The 14,023-nt window shown below is 54.1% G+C and overlaps 4 protein-coding genes across 4 annotated transcripts; 1 reads left to right on the plus strand and 3 right to left on the minus strand.

Moving 5' to 3' along the window:
• Positions 1 to 11: 11 nt before the first annotated feature.
• J4E87_004173 (uncharacterized protein) lies at positions 12 to 3,953 on the minus strand (the record flags this gene model as incomplete). The annotated part of the gene is made up of 1 exon (XM_049375796.1): positions 12 to 3,953. The coding sequence occupies one exon, from the start codon at positions 3,951 to 3,953 to the stop codon at positions 12 to 14; it is 3,942 nt and encodes a 1,313-aa protein (XP_049234781.1).
• A 382-nt stretch (positions 3,954 to 4,335) lies between these two features.
• Positions 4,336 to 6,189, minus strand: J4E87_004174 (uncharacterized protein; the record flags this gene model as incomplete). The annotated part of the gene is made up of 1 exon (XM_049375797.1): positions 4,336 to 6,189. The coding sequence occupies one exon, from the start codon at positions 6,187 to 6,189 to the stop codon at positions 4,336 to 4,338; it is 1,854 nt and encodes a 617-aa protein (XP_049234782.1).
• Positions 6,190 to 6,528: 339 nt separating this feature from the next.
• Positions 6,529 to 8,549, plus strand: J4E87_004175 (uncharacterized protein; the record flags this gene model as incomplete). Its single annotated transcript, XM_049375798.1, has 2 exons — positions 6,529 to 6,572; positions 6,626 to 8,549. The coding sequence occupies 2 exons, from the start codon at positions 6,529 to 6,531 to the stop codon at positions 8,547 to 8,549; spliced, it is 1,968 nt and encodes a 655-aa protein (XP_049234783.1).
• An 814-nt stretch (positions 8,550 to 9,363) lies between these two features.
• Positions 9,364 to 12,092, minus strand: J4E87_004176 (uncharacterized protein; the record flags this gene model as incomplete). Its single annotated transcript, XM_049375799.1, has 3 exons — positions 9,364 to 10,654; positions 10,810 to 10,839; positions 10,987 to 12,092. 3 exons carry the CDS (start codon positions 12,090 to 12,092, stop codon positions 9,364 to 9,366), a joined length of 2,427 nt encoding a protein of 808 aa, XP_049234784.1.
• Positions 12,093 to 14,023: the final 1,931 nt, after the last annotated feature.

Raw genomic sequence — 14,023 nt, forward strand, 5'->3', positions numbered from 1 at the left:
CACATCCCCTCCTACCCGCCCATCCCCCTCCCCCGGTCCATAACCCCCGCCTTAATCCTCTCCACAACCTCCCTACCTAACCACCTCAGCTTGCCATTTTGCCGACACGCCGCATCCGCCCACTCAAACACGCCCTTCAACTCCCTCAGCTCTTCAACCTTCCAGCTCTTCGCCAGCCGACCTAGCACCAACCTGGACTCCACAACTGTGGCTCCGGGATCCAACCAGCTCTTACTGTATTGATCGAGTGGCAATATGAGTCCTGCGTCGCTGGCAGATATGAACTGCGATAGCGCGGGGAGGGTGAAGATCCAGTGGAACAGGAGGTTTGCGGTCTTCGATGATTGGGCGTCATTGAGGGCGACGAGAGTAGAACTAAACGCCGTGGCGTACGTATCATGGGCAGATCGACGGCGAACGTTTAGTGTTTGATTGCGCTCGAAAGATTTGAGATGAAGTGGATTGTGTACGAAATCTAAGGTCGTGGGCCAGTATGTCTGATCTGCTGTTTCGAGGCGGCTGATGAGATGGATCTCCGGGAGGAGACAGGGTGCTACTAATGTCTTTGTTTGTGGCTCCTCGTTCCCTTCTTGATTGTTCTTGAAGACGACGTTGATGGGCATGGATATTGCGCGTCCTGTGTCTACGTCCCGCACAACAAGACATCTGGGCTCGGCGGCTAGTACCCAAAAGTGACGGAACGCCTGAAGATGGGCCCGCGAGTCTTGTACGTCGGAGGGAAACAGGGGGTAGAAGGCGCAGATCAGACTGGCAATGGCTTTGTTGCTACGACTGAAGGTCTGTGTGCCACCTGCGATAAACAGAGTGCCGAAGGCCATATGAGCTGCGAGATGAGAGCCGTAGGGGATATCCGGACCAATGCGGCCGTGGAGACCGCGCAAGCGACGGAAGACGTCGAGATCGCCAGTCCCTGCCATGACAGTTGCGGCGGCTAAAGCGATGAGATCTTGACAGTTCCGGACTGTGTTCTTGGAAAGCTTGGAATCATAGCGTATGGCGGGCAGTTTGTTGATACGTATCAGTTGATCCAGATACTTGATCAGGAAGTCGCGGACCTGGATATCCCCCGTACCAGCATGCTTGAGACTCACAGCCCACAGCAGACCTGCGATGATGTTGTAAAAGGGCATTTGCTCGCTACGGAGTCGTGTAATGCCTTTGAGATCCCAGGCTTCGCGATAATCGTACGGCAGATTCTTGATGATCCAGGAGTCCGAAGCCTCGATGGTATCCCACATGATGAGATGTTTTGCGAGGGTGCGGAGGAGGAAAATGTCTGGGCGAACGTAGTCGAACTGGGGCAGCGTATCCGGGATATCTATCTTACGCGCGACGGTCTGGTCGTGGGTCTTCATGAAGATGAGGGCAACGGCGATGACTGCTCCAGCTGTGGCTTGATCGAGGATGTGAACGACGTTGACGGGCTTAGGCGCTACAGCGACTGTCATGAGACGCTCAACAATACGCATATCGTGGAGGCCTCTAAGATCTTTACCCTTGCCCAGGTTGATGAAGCCGAGCGCGAAGCCCGCAGCCAGCCTGTAAGCTTCATCCCGCAAACTATCGGGTGGTTCTGATGGGTCTGGAATCTCAACAAACTCGATCTCTGAAAGCATCACCTCGCTCATGCGACGGTGCTGTGTGTTGTAGTAGAGTAAACCAATGCCCATCAGGCCTGTGGTCTGGGTGTAGGGAGAGAGGTTTAGCTCGGCTGCCCCTTGTGGGAGCATTCTTGTGACATGCACCGATAGCAGTCTTGTAACCAGCGTATCCATGGTACCCATGAATGAGGCGGCCAAGCCCAACAATAAGCCGACCGAAGTCATGGTATGTTTGGGGGTAAGGTACTTGAAAGACAGCCACTTGGCAATCGTTCTCAGATGGCCATTTAGGCCAAGGCCAAGCAACAGTCCAGCGTGCTTGTTCGTCAACTCTGAAGGCTTGTTGTACATGATCCATGACGTGTCGATGCCCTGGGCGTCGCGCGATATGCTGAGACCAGCTGCAGCACCAGCGTTGAAGAATGCCCAAAAGTATTTCTCCTCGGAATAATTCTGCCGTTCTGCAGTGACAACGTTACCCATTGGCTTCATGAGACACGATGTCGAGAAGCCGTATAGCGGGTATTTCTCTGTCAGCAGAGGTTTCTTGCTGCTGAACTTGATCATGGAACTGCCTAACGGCAGAGAGAACGTGCGCACCATGACCCATTGCATAAGTGCTTTCTGTCCCTCAAGCATTGCTGCATCGTCTTGCCGGTTGTCAGCCTTGTACTCTGCGACAGTCTGCCGCAGAGGCTCTAGCAGCGTGTATGCCTCCATGAACCGCCTATCTTCGCGGAAGATGAGTCGCGTGATGTAGTGCCGATCAACTTCAGATGTTGATTGGATTGCTTCCATTCGATCAGCGCCTTGACATATAGTGTGAACGTCTCGTGTTGTGCCAGCTACATGCAGACCCCCGCCTGTTGTGGCCAAGTGGCTATCGTGGGCAAAGTCTGCAACTGGCGTGTGGCTAAGATCCAAGTCTTCGCGCTGGACGAGTCTGAGTAGTGAGCTCGACCATGTAGTAGGTGGATTCGCCTGACATCTGGTAATAGCTTCCATGAGTGGTGCTTTGGCGGCTTCCGGCAACGTGGCTAACAGCTCAGGGCTGATATTGCAGGTCCTGATCAGCTCTACAACCTTCTTAGGGCTCGATGCAGGATCTATGTCGCGGAAGAACCTGTGCAATGCTACAGTCCTGGGCGTTACCCCGGCTATGATCTCGTCGATGTTGATGGACGAGTGTGGAGAGGCTTTGGACTTCCGTATGAGCATCGCTAGTGTGGGGAATGGGGCATAATGCTGGGACCCTGTGACAGTGCTAATCCATTCCATGATTGAGGGAGGTGCATCCCATGGCTGTGCATGCAGCCGAACTTTGCTGATCAATGTGGTTTCGTCATATGCCCAATCCTGACTTGAACCCCCATCAAGATCGAAGAATCCACCCTGTCTCCAATCCCATGCTTCCCAACGAAGCCAGTGCCCAATCTGTGATAACACGGGTGCGAGATTCCCGTGTTGCATATCAGAGAAATCTTGGCATAGGGTGTCAAGCTTGCGCTCTTCACGGAAGAGATGGAGCGACACCACAATTTCAGACAAAGACGATATGCGAAGATCCTGCTTCTCCGAGGGAGACATTCGTCTCCAATGGTCATTGGTGGCTTTGCCGATCGGTGACTGGACATACTGACGAGCAAGTTCGAGGCAAGTTGGTATCATGCCGTTTTTTATGCTGATCTGTTGAGCGATTGTTGGCAACTGGCGCTGCAGTGAGTCACGCTTGGCCGGCGGACTCATCGCCGTCGATGTCGGACTAGAGTGCAACGCCCAGGCCCAGGGAGAGGACCCCCAACTCTTGGCCTGCGGTGTCGACGTCTGGCGATTGCACATAAGACGCCATGCTGAGTCCTCGTCATCAATAAACTCGTCTGGCTTGGCTTGGCTTGCAGGACGCCCAGAACTTCTTCGCTGAGTTGACTTTGCACGAGCGACCGTCTTCCCCTTCTTCTCATCGATGAAGGGTACCGCGAGAGTGAGCAGAGTCGCTACGAAAGCTGTCCAATCAGCACTCACATGCTCCGCTCCCTCATCCGATAGCGATTTGCGAATGTTCCACCAAATCTCCAGTAGGAATTCGCCTGCATAGTTTGGTAGAACCGTTGAAAGCACTCGGAAGAGTTCAGCAACATAGCCATTCGAGGGTGACAGACGCAACACCATCCGATGGCGACGCAGCTCACCGTCATGTAGCTCTAATTTGCCGCTTTTCCCTAATGATGATAGCCCTCGTAACGGCTGACTCGGTTTTATGATACGTCTTGACCCTACCGTTGCTCTGGTTTGATCGCGTTGTATGATGGCATACGGATCAAACATCTTCATGGAGTCCAAGGTGAGCTTCACCGGTAGGTGGCTACCCCAACCTGCAGTCAACGATATACAAGATTCCTGGGGATTTCTTGAATTGAGTTGCGCGATTCGCTCGACATGACCATCACGGACTTTCACAAGATCCAGTGCGTTATCGAGCTGTCGCGAGCTGACAAATTTCGGTACGCAAGCATATCGAGGAGCCGCACTGGACGACCCCGACTGGGTGGCCGATGCGGATGGTGATAGTCTTCTTCGTGAGACTGCGAGCTCACATTCCAGTGGAAGTTGCAGTGACGGATGGGATATGTACAGGTATAGCTTTCTCTCATGAAGGGTTGCTGAATTGAAGGGTGCATTCAGCGTCAGTACCTTTGGCTCATGCCATTCCTACTCAAGCGTTAGTAACGTCATCTTTCTGGGAACGATGCTGACTTGCCTCAGTATTTGAAGGGTTCCCAAGGGCAAAGAGGCCACTTTTGAGGTATTGTGTAACTGGGAGCTCTGCGATGACACTGATGATGAGCTCTTTGTGGAGTCCATCCCCAGGTTGCGGCCCTCCTTTACCATCAGGCGGTGCAAACAGATCATCAAGCTCGTCGTAGTCTTCTATAGTGTCGAATGTATCCTCGTCCATGACATCGTCCAGGGTGTCATCGATCGATACAGCACCTAAGCTCATTCGGGATGTAACGCTACCAGGGGTGGAAGCTCGATTCCGAGATTGTGAGAAGCCACCAAAACTTGTACGATCGTGACCCAGTGAGTGCCTACTTCGCTGACTTGCATTGAAGCTGCCACCAATACTGGTGCGGGACGTTGCCATGTCCTGAAACGCGCTTCTGTCGAAGCTCGTTGAGAGTTCAGCCCGTGACAACAGCGAGCTTACTCGCCTAGACTCCTTTGGCTGGCGGGTGATGTCGGAGTCGGGATTGAGCTGTGAGGCAAGAGCGTCGTCGACTGCTTGGTCAGAGAGACGTTCCTTGGTGATCTTGAAGGATGGGGGCTGAGTCTTGCTGCGTGGAGCACCACCAAAGCTTTCCCTCAATCTGTCAGCTCCACGAATTGCCGGCGTAGTTGCGCCTGTTCCTGGTGCAGTGCCGCCATATGAGCTACGGCGTCGAGACTTGGCTACTGGCAGAGGAATGTGCTGTTTGCGAGAACTTGATATTGATTTTGGCTCAAGATAGGCCGCAGACCAGATGGTAAATACATTAGTCTCGTGGTTTGCTGTGACTACTAGTAGAAGAGGCTTGTCATTACCACTGCGATCGAACAGGATCTCGTTCCGCGGAGACACGTAGATGATCTCCTCAGCTTTGTCAATTGCCTCGAGTCGCCGGTGACCTGAGCCTTGGGAGGTCAAGAAGCTGCTGCGATCACCACCTGCAATAACGCTGACCACCAGTCCCAGCTCCGACAGCGGGTCTGTGAAGGAATATAACCTGGGTATCGACTCTGGATTTAGAGGCGCAATAGGATTGATCAAATCATCAAGAAACGTGTTTGCACCCGACAGGCGAGATTTACCATGTCGCGATGCGCCCATTGAAGAGCCATGCCGCCGGTGGGGTTTATGAAAGCTCTGTGAAAAGGAGAACTGTTGTGAGAGGAAAGACTGGTTGTTCGTGAGGAAGGAATTCTGTGGAGCCGACGGCAGCTGCGGACTGGTGGGCACAGGGTGCAAAGGAGCAAGCTTCCTCTGTAGCACAACACCCCTTGCTGCAGGAAAGGCCTTGTCCACCTCGAAGGGCAGGTTTACAATGTGTGTGCTGCCCGAGAGGAAGAAGACGTGTGCTTGCGACTTTAAGAACACGACGAGAGCACGCGATAGCTTCTCCGCCGTGGGCGTTGTGGGACTGGCTGGCGCAGTGGGATCGGTAGCAGGCTGGGTCCCTTGGGTGAGGAAGCTCTTTGCAGGGTCGGCAGATTTGTGTTCTGACGAGTTGTCGGTAGGCTCGTCGGTGCCATGGGAGGGCTCGTCTACCAAGAACCATGTCAAGAGCGCCTGCTTGACCTTCTCTTTCTCAACCTCGAAGTTGAATATCTTGCGTATGACGCCGCCTCTCGACCAGATCACGTGGTATTCGGTCGTGACGAGCTCGTCGGTGTAGCCATCGAGGCTGTCGTCGGTGTAGGTATCCCAGACATAGTCACGGTCGGTGCTATCGTCGGTCAGGATGGATTCTTGGACCAGATACTGCAGGGCAGAGGGCTTGTGGACCCCGATTGAGCGAAGGGAGGCCATGCGAAAGATTGGCCCGCAACATGAGGGAGGTTCGGGTGGCGGGTGTGCGTCGGGGTGAGAAGGGCGGTTTGTTTGCGCGGGGCGCGCGATCTGAGGTGACGCGCTGCGGTCGAGCGCGACTTCCCCAGGGAAATGTTGACAAACTCCGCAGCACCTCCGAGCTTCCTTCACCCTCACACATCACGTCGCGCCACTCGTGCACCTCTCGTACTGCCAATATAACAATCAGAAACCTTTCAGACGTTCTGATTATAGTTGCGCTTCGGGCAGAAGTCGCATCCTTCGCCCTTTCCTCGTTACCTAGGCGGTAGCCTCGTTCACCACCCTCGAGCTGCAAGCATGGAGCCCATTGTCACGACGCAAGGGAAGCTGACTCAGCTGAGGTATCTTCTCCCCGCGCTGCGCGTCACGCGACTGCTGACATAGCGTCTTATAGGTACGAGCTTCCGCGTCGCGTACACGACTCCACCGTATACCCCGTCAAAGCCCCCAATGGCTCGACCATCGTACTCTACGGCCACGAGACTGGCGTCGGCATTCTCTGGAGAGGCGGACGGCCCTTGAAGAAGACTGCGCCGCCGCCCAAGCAGCCGACGAAGCCAGCGAAAGTCAATGGAACAAGCAAGGATGCCATCATGATCATCGACTCGGACGATGACGAGCCTGCCAAAGCTGCCGCGGAGCCGCTGCCTAAGGCTGAGTTTGAGGATGAAGAAGAAGAGCTCGACCCAGACCAGCCGTATGCCTCGATCGTTCAGCAGCTGTCCCTGTCGCTCAGCACCCAAGTCCTCCACATCGCCGTACCCCAAATACCGAGCGCGTCTACCCTCCGACCCGCAGATACCATACCTCCCATATTCAGTCAAAACATCGTCTTCACTGTCGCATGCGCCGATTCCACCATTCGTGTCATCACGCTGCCTCTGAGCCCTCCTCCACATGTCGCAAAAGACAAGCTGCACAGCGTGAAACCCCAATTCGGCGAGAACATTGTCAAGGTCCACGGTCACCAGAGCATTCCGATGGGTGTTACTATGACTTGGACTGCAAGGGGAGAACCAAGCTCTGCAGAAGATGGGGACGACGACGTGGATATGGACGAAGAGGAAGAAGACACAGCGAACTCCAGGCGCAAACCCCAATCGCGCGCCGACGGCGGCTTCGACATACTTGTGGCATCCCACTCCGCCGAGTTGGGAGGTCTGCTCAAGCTGTTCCGTTTTGAGCTGTCGGAGACGGCACTACAGGTGTCCCATCCTGTCGCGCCTTACAAGACGCTGGCTCTCAGCAAGCCTGCCTCTCGTATCGCTTTCAACACCGCTCAATATCCGAAGCCTCGCCATTCGCAACTACTCATTGCGGACTCAGCAGGTACTACGCGCATCTACGATCCTTTTACATTACCGACCCGTAAACGACGAGGAAGCGGTAGTCGCGCAGAGCCTGGAGCATTCATTGGGACCTTCAGGTCATCCTTCGAGAGCGTCAAGAACGTTGCGCTCACTCCTGCTGTTCTCCCATCGCGTAAAGCTATCATCGACGCAGCGTGGGCTTCCGATGGTCGTCATATAATAGCTCTCCTGGCAGATGGCGAGTGGGGCGTCTGGGATGTCGACCGGTCTGGTCCAAGTCCTCCAGCAGATCCATCGGCATTTTCTCTTCGGGGGTATGTTGGTACAGCCGAGAAAGAAGGAACCTCTGGCGGCGCATCGAGTCCAAAGCGCGGAAGCCGCAATTCACTCGCTCCAATGACACCGAATACTCGAAAGCGGAAAGAGGAAACATTGTTCCAGGGCAGCGCGTCAAGTTCGACAGTAGCAACCAGAGGTGGCGTTTCTGTCGGGAGCATCACGTCGAACAACGGAGTATCGGCAGAGGACTCGGTCCTCATTTGGTACGGGTCCGAGATCCACAGGATAGCAGATCTGATGAAGTTCTGGACTCGCACTGCTTCCGCCAGCAGCGGAGGTTCCTTACCTGGCCCTGGTCTCCAACAACAGGACGTTATACTTTGCGGCGAATCCATCACCTCGGTCTCGCAGTTCGACACCACAGCCCAAGCCTCGCGCATGGCCGTCCCAAGAGACATTCTCATCTCAGCAGAGCACCGCCTCATCATCACCGCCAGCACCAGCCAGCCTCTTGGACGTGATCTAAACGCCATGTTCGCGCGCGAAAAGGTGGAAGACGAAACCTCGACCCGAGCCGACCAGGCTCTCCTCACTCGTGGCGAGCTTGATCTCGGTGGCATGGACAGGATGCTCGAAAGTATGGAAGGCAGCGGAACTAGTGCAGCCGTTTCCAAGAACTTGACCATGGGTGGGCCTCGGAAGGTTCTCTTCGCCTCGTCAGCGGCTTGATCACAAACGACAGTGCAACGACCGATTTACCTTTGAATAAAAGAATGTGCTCCGAATGCACGGAAAGCCGGTACTTGAATACGATATCCCCAAATCATCATCTTGATTATCACAGCCGCCATACATGCGGTAAGCGGTTCCCAGTGCTCCCTAACATGTCTCTTTCCTCTCGTTCGTGTTCTCAAAAAGAAAGCCCAGACCCAAAACATGCTTTCGCGGCCTAAGGTGGAGCTCAGCGACCAGACCCATTCCTGCTGCTCAGTATAGCCTAGCGATACATCAACTACCGTACCGAACCCACAGTCGCCGACAATCGTTCCTTTTACCCCTAGTACCCCTCACAGGCGAAAGGTTCCCGTAATGTAGAAGGTGCCGTCTGTCTTGATAGCTGTGGGCGGTGCGTGCATAATTCCCTCCCAGATTTTCACTCTGAGCTGCTTGTATATCTAGCCGGTCCTTACGGATGTCGGGTGAGGATGGTATGCGATTCTGTGGTGATGAGGCGCGTGGGTGCATGATGTGCGTGTCTGTCATGGATGCGTGCGGTGTAGTGCCTGCGTGTGGGGAAGGGCGTGCAACATCTCTTGACCTTTGTGATTATCGTGATGTCTGCAATGATATTTGATGAGCCAAGTCATCCATTATTCGCTTTCTTCGCGCGCGAAACATATTCGTGCAAGATAAACCGAAATATTATTATTACCCCGACCGTAGCCTCCAACGCCATTGCTAAACAAGATTGATACAACGATGCATGCCTACTCATTCTCGGACCTGGAAGACGTGATAGCAGGCTTTCATGACCACGACCTTACTAAGCGTCGTCCACTACTCTGCCAACAAACCCTTCCAGCCCAGCCATACCCTTGGCACCCCTCTCATTACCCCCGAAAAGCCCTGGCCCACCACCAGGCATGACCAACACCTTGGCACCCATCTCTACGAACTCGCGCGAAGCGATGAATTGGAAGGTCACAATGACCGCACCCTCAGTTGCTGACTTCTCCACCTCGTCGTCAAAGCCGAACCCGAAAGCATCATCGTCTCCATTAATGTTCAGCGCAGGGGCTTCGGTACGTTCAGCAGAAACGGAAAGTACCTTCGATGAAGCTCTGACGCTGGCAATGTAGACGACGACTGCGCTACCGACACCGAGATCCTTGACGCCTTCTGCTTGCCCCTCTTCGAATCGTACTGTAATGACTTTGTGCGCTTTAGGCTCGCGAGCCGCCAGTATCATGCCTTTGCGTATCCTGTTGATCGATGGACTTACAATCGGTGTGTCGACGGGGGCGATACCCATGGTACCAACCTGGCCTGTATGCAACGTCCGCACGGGCAGACGCAGATTGCGTAAAGACGTGATGCGAACACGTCGCCACTCACTGTGTCGGTCGCGCAGTGAAGTGTTCTTCGATTTCGTGCTCAGTGCGCCAGGAAATGACCTCGATTGCGGTATAGAGGGCTTGCGATTTGGTATCGCCCTCCCGCTGTCGCTGTCATCAGAGCTGATATCCACTGGGTAGGGTCCTAGAAGTAGCTCATCGCCAACAGCGATAGACCCGTAGCGAAGATAGCCCCCAATGATGGCAGATCGATCATTTGGTGTATTCGTGCGGACGCTGTAGACGTCTTCGATGTAGAATAGTGGTGAAGTTGATACATCTGCTGATGAGTTCATTTCCGCAGGCATGGGCAGGCGTCGAAGGAATGCATGAAGGTTCCGAATTCCTGTTCCTTTGACCGCACTAGTAAATATTACCGGCACTGCCGCAAATGGCGAGTCGGCATGGGGACTCAGAGCCTCGTCCGTCTTTTCGAGATCGACCCCTTCAATTGTGTGTAGATCGGCTTCTAACACAGATGTAGATGGATCGTGGACAAGAAAAGGTCTCCTCCTGTGGGCTTTCAACACTGTAAACAACTTGGCCATGGAGGCTTTCAAGCCGGCATTAGCCAAATCGAACTTCGTAATGGCAATTACAAGCGGCAATTCCAGGGCGAGACATAACTGAAGGTGTGCACGAGACAGATCCAGATCTGCTGCTGCTGGGCCGAGTATCTCTTCTGCTGAAGGTGATGCTCCGAGCTTGCCTGAAGACTCACTGGTGTTGTCAGCTGGAATGCACAGAAGTGTCCAATGTGGTTGCCTGATGGGTAGGTTAGCAAAGCTCACCACATGATGAGAATAAGGCGCCCAAAAAGAGTATACGTGAAAGAAGGAAGGAAGGAAGAGCTGTTATGTGCAGTGATCACTTACCAGCCAACAATTCCACGGACGGTGGTGCGTCTAAATCGAGGATGACCAGCTGAGTCAGAGAGAAACACAAGTCGGCCGGTTTTTGCTGACTCTACAGCTGCGTGAATGTCAACCCATGAGTCAATGTCCTCAGAGCCATAGTTAGTCACGCGTGACGAGCCTCCTACATCACGGTACCCTATCAACTCCTGAGTGACAGAGCTGGTCATCCCTGATGCGATCTCGTGTCTGTGTTTCAAAAGACTCAGGCGACTCTTTCCTCTGCCATTATCCAGCGTGGCGGTAGAAAGCGTGCCAAGTAGACTAGATTTACCGGACATGGTGGCACCGGTCACTGATACACGCATCTGCTCAGTGACTCCTTTAGACTCGTTGGTCAGAGCCCCAACGTTGCTAGCACCGGAGTTAGACGGAACGTGGGCTGCATCCTGCTCATTCCTCTTCGTATGATCGATCAAGTGCTGTTCTGGGCGGACCAGAGCTTCGGCAACTAGTAGTTGCGATTTTACCACCCTCTGTTGTACTGTGCCAGGATTCTCTATCCACTCGCAGTCGCCCACTGGAACCCTGCGCATAACCTCGATTCCACAGCCTAAGCTTGCAGCCATGGCGCGCAAATTGTTCAGGCTCTCTTCCATCTCGTCTTCTGCCAGACCAACGATAGTTCCGTCGTCCGCGACTCCAATCTCGTAGAGCGCACCACTACTCTCTTCCAATCCCGGCAGCAGACGTTGAGGCATCTCGGGGGCTGACAGACGTGCATCATCGGGGAAGTGAGGTATGACAGGTGCCATGGATGATGACATGTGGTTTGGGCATGACTGCTGTAGGCGCCACAGCAACTGAGTAGTCAGCTGTTCCAGACGATGCTGCTTGGACTGTGTGGAGGCCAAGGGTGGAGGAGTGTTGGCCAGGACGCCGGACTCTGATACGCTGCGACCCGCTGGTATAGGTATTTCTGGTCGACGCATGGACCCAGATATATGGCGTGCGGTACTGGAACGGGTGAATGACCTCCGTCGCCTGAGCAGCAGATGTAGCTTGTACTCCGTAGGCCCATCCTGGGGTTCTGCCTCCAGCCGTGTGATGTGTGTGTAATCTATATCGGTGGGGAGGGATGTTGCATTCGCGCTCGTCTCATCGTCAAGGCCACCGAGAGTCGAAGGAATACGCCGGGGTTTGGTGGTTGGAACCGGGGATCGCGCAACGTCGCCGATGGGTGTGATTGCCCACGGCGACGAAACGCGCGGAGGATCGGGGTCGAAGGTGAATATGGAGGCCATATTGCGTAGTAGAGGTTATGTGTCTTCGTGGTTCTATTCCTCGCGGGAAGGCGCGGTCGGGGTAAGACTGGTCAAGTTGCGTATTGCCGCGTTGCGCTGGTGAGTAAGCGTGGTATTGATCGTGAGTTGGTGTGTAAGAAGTGCGTCCGAAATAATTGCGATAATAAAGGAAGCATCGTGACGGGTGTGTAAGGCAAACGATGAGTGGAACTTCGTCAAGCAATGACTGGAGGCAACTCGTCGACGAGTTGCGTGAGGGTGCCGAGCTGGCGTTCAGAAATTAGAGAGAGACATGAGTGTTGGTAGCTATAGTGATGGTGATGCTCTGAGTGACGGGGAAGCTGCGGTGGCATGAGATGGTCGTCGACTGTTGGAAGTATGGAGGTCGCGACTGCCGTGTTAGTCATTGGTCGTCATTGGTCCTAGCTCTGCGGGGAGTCACCGGTCTGCGGAGCGGCCCTCATCCATCGCTCTCAGCCTCAACACGGATCGCCGCAACAGCAGACGCCCTTTTTCCTGGTGCGATTTACATATCGTATCCGTACTGACCTTGCATTAATCCAAAATCACTGTCGGCTCAAGGCACAGTACTCACTGGTAGGTATCAACACATTCGTTAGCCAACAGCATTAGAAACATCGTGTGGACTGCAGAATGCAAAACCATCTTGCCATACGATCATCTGTTGCGTGAATATCCATGCCTGCATTCAGCAGAGCAAAGTACGAATTTGCTGGTCACGTCTCCAGTCTCGTGGAGACTTTACAAGACTTGGTCCATATCTGCATTCCGCGTTGGTTCTGGAGGGCTTCTTCTATGTATGCTGTTCTGCCAGTTGCATATCAAGAACGATGTCTGGGATCATGTCACATCATAACATACACTGGTCTTATTGCTGACTGATTCCGGCACGGCACGCGTATTCGTATCTGAACGCCAGGCATCGACGGGCTTAGGGCGACGATCGGGTTCAGACACGAGAAGGGCGTAATGTTGGCGCAGGCTGGGTACCCAATAACCTTACCTACATGTGAGTAGGCCGGTAGCAATGACCAGCTCAGCGCATTGCCTACCAGACTAAGAAGGCGTTACGAGATTAAAGATGATGCTGCAGTCGCCAGACAATGTGACACTCTAGCGACTTCGAATCGAAGCACAAAAGACACATGCCGACCAAACCCCAGTGCACGACGGCATCAGAACATCTCGGCGCAGGATTCCGCTAAAGCTCAGCCGGCGGTTGAGGCTGAAATGCTACGAAACAGACACCTAAACGTATATGGGACAATGATATGACCGTATGACAGGCTCGCGTCCACCATCATGAAAGGACTGCTGAAGACCCCTGTTACGGCTGTTGGCCGCCATGTGCGGTTAATCTATTCCCACGCACATGCCGCCGCCTCATTGAAACAGTCCTCCCATCTGGTGGACGGCTCTGACTTTAGCCGGCTTTCTCGAAGGTGACACTGCACGTTTCCCGCAGTAGTGGACACGCGAGCGCTACGAGCCAAACCATTGCCCTGGAGCCCCATGTGTAACCTTGACCATGCACGTCAGCCTTGCACATGCGAGGACCACATGGTTCGAAACTCCGGCTGTTCTCTCTGCGACGGCTCACCACTCGAAGGGGATGCGCGTCAGATGTTGGTGGTTGAGTGCTGCTGGGGATGGCATTCTGATGCTTTCTGTTCGTGTACAAGTTGCGAATGCCTCACTTCTGACAAGCGATGACATATCGCCGACTGCACTGTGGGTAGCCCGCCTAATGGTCATCAGTTGCGGCGCGGTGATCTAGAGGCGCGAGCGCGAGACCAGGTCGGATTCGGGTACGTTGCCGGGTCACTTGCGCGTCTCGATCACATCGTGGAGACGCTCACAGTGCGTGAAATTCCCACGGAAGATCTCTGGATGCACACATGGGCCACAAT

This window comes from Alternaria ethzedia, assembly GCF_023757985.1.
Source record: "Alternaria ethzedia strain BMP 0044 chromosome Unknown scaffold_7, whole genome shotgun sequence".
NCBI classification, from domain to species: domain Eukaryota; kingdom Fungi; phylum Ascomycota; class Dothideomycetes; order Pleosporales; family Pleosporaceae; genus Alternaria; species Alternaria ethzedia.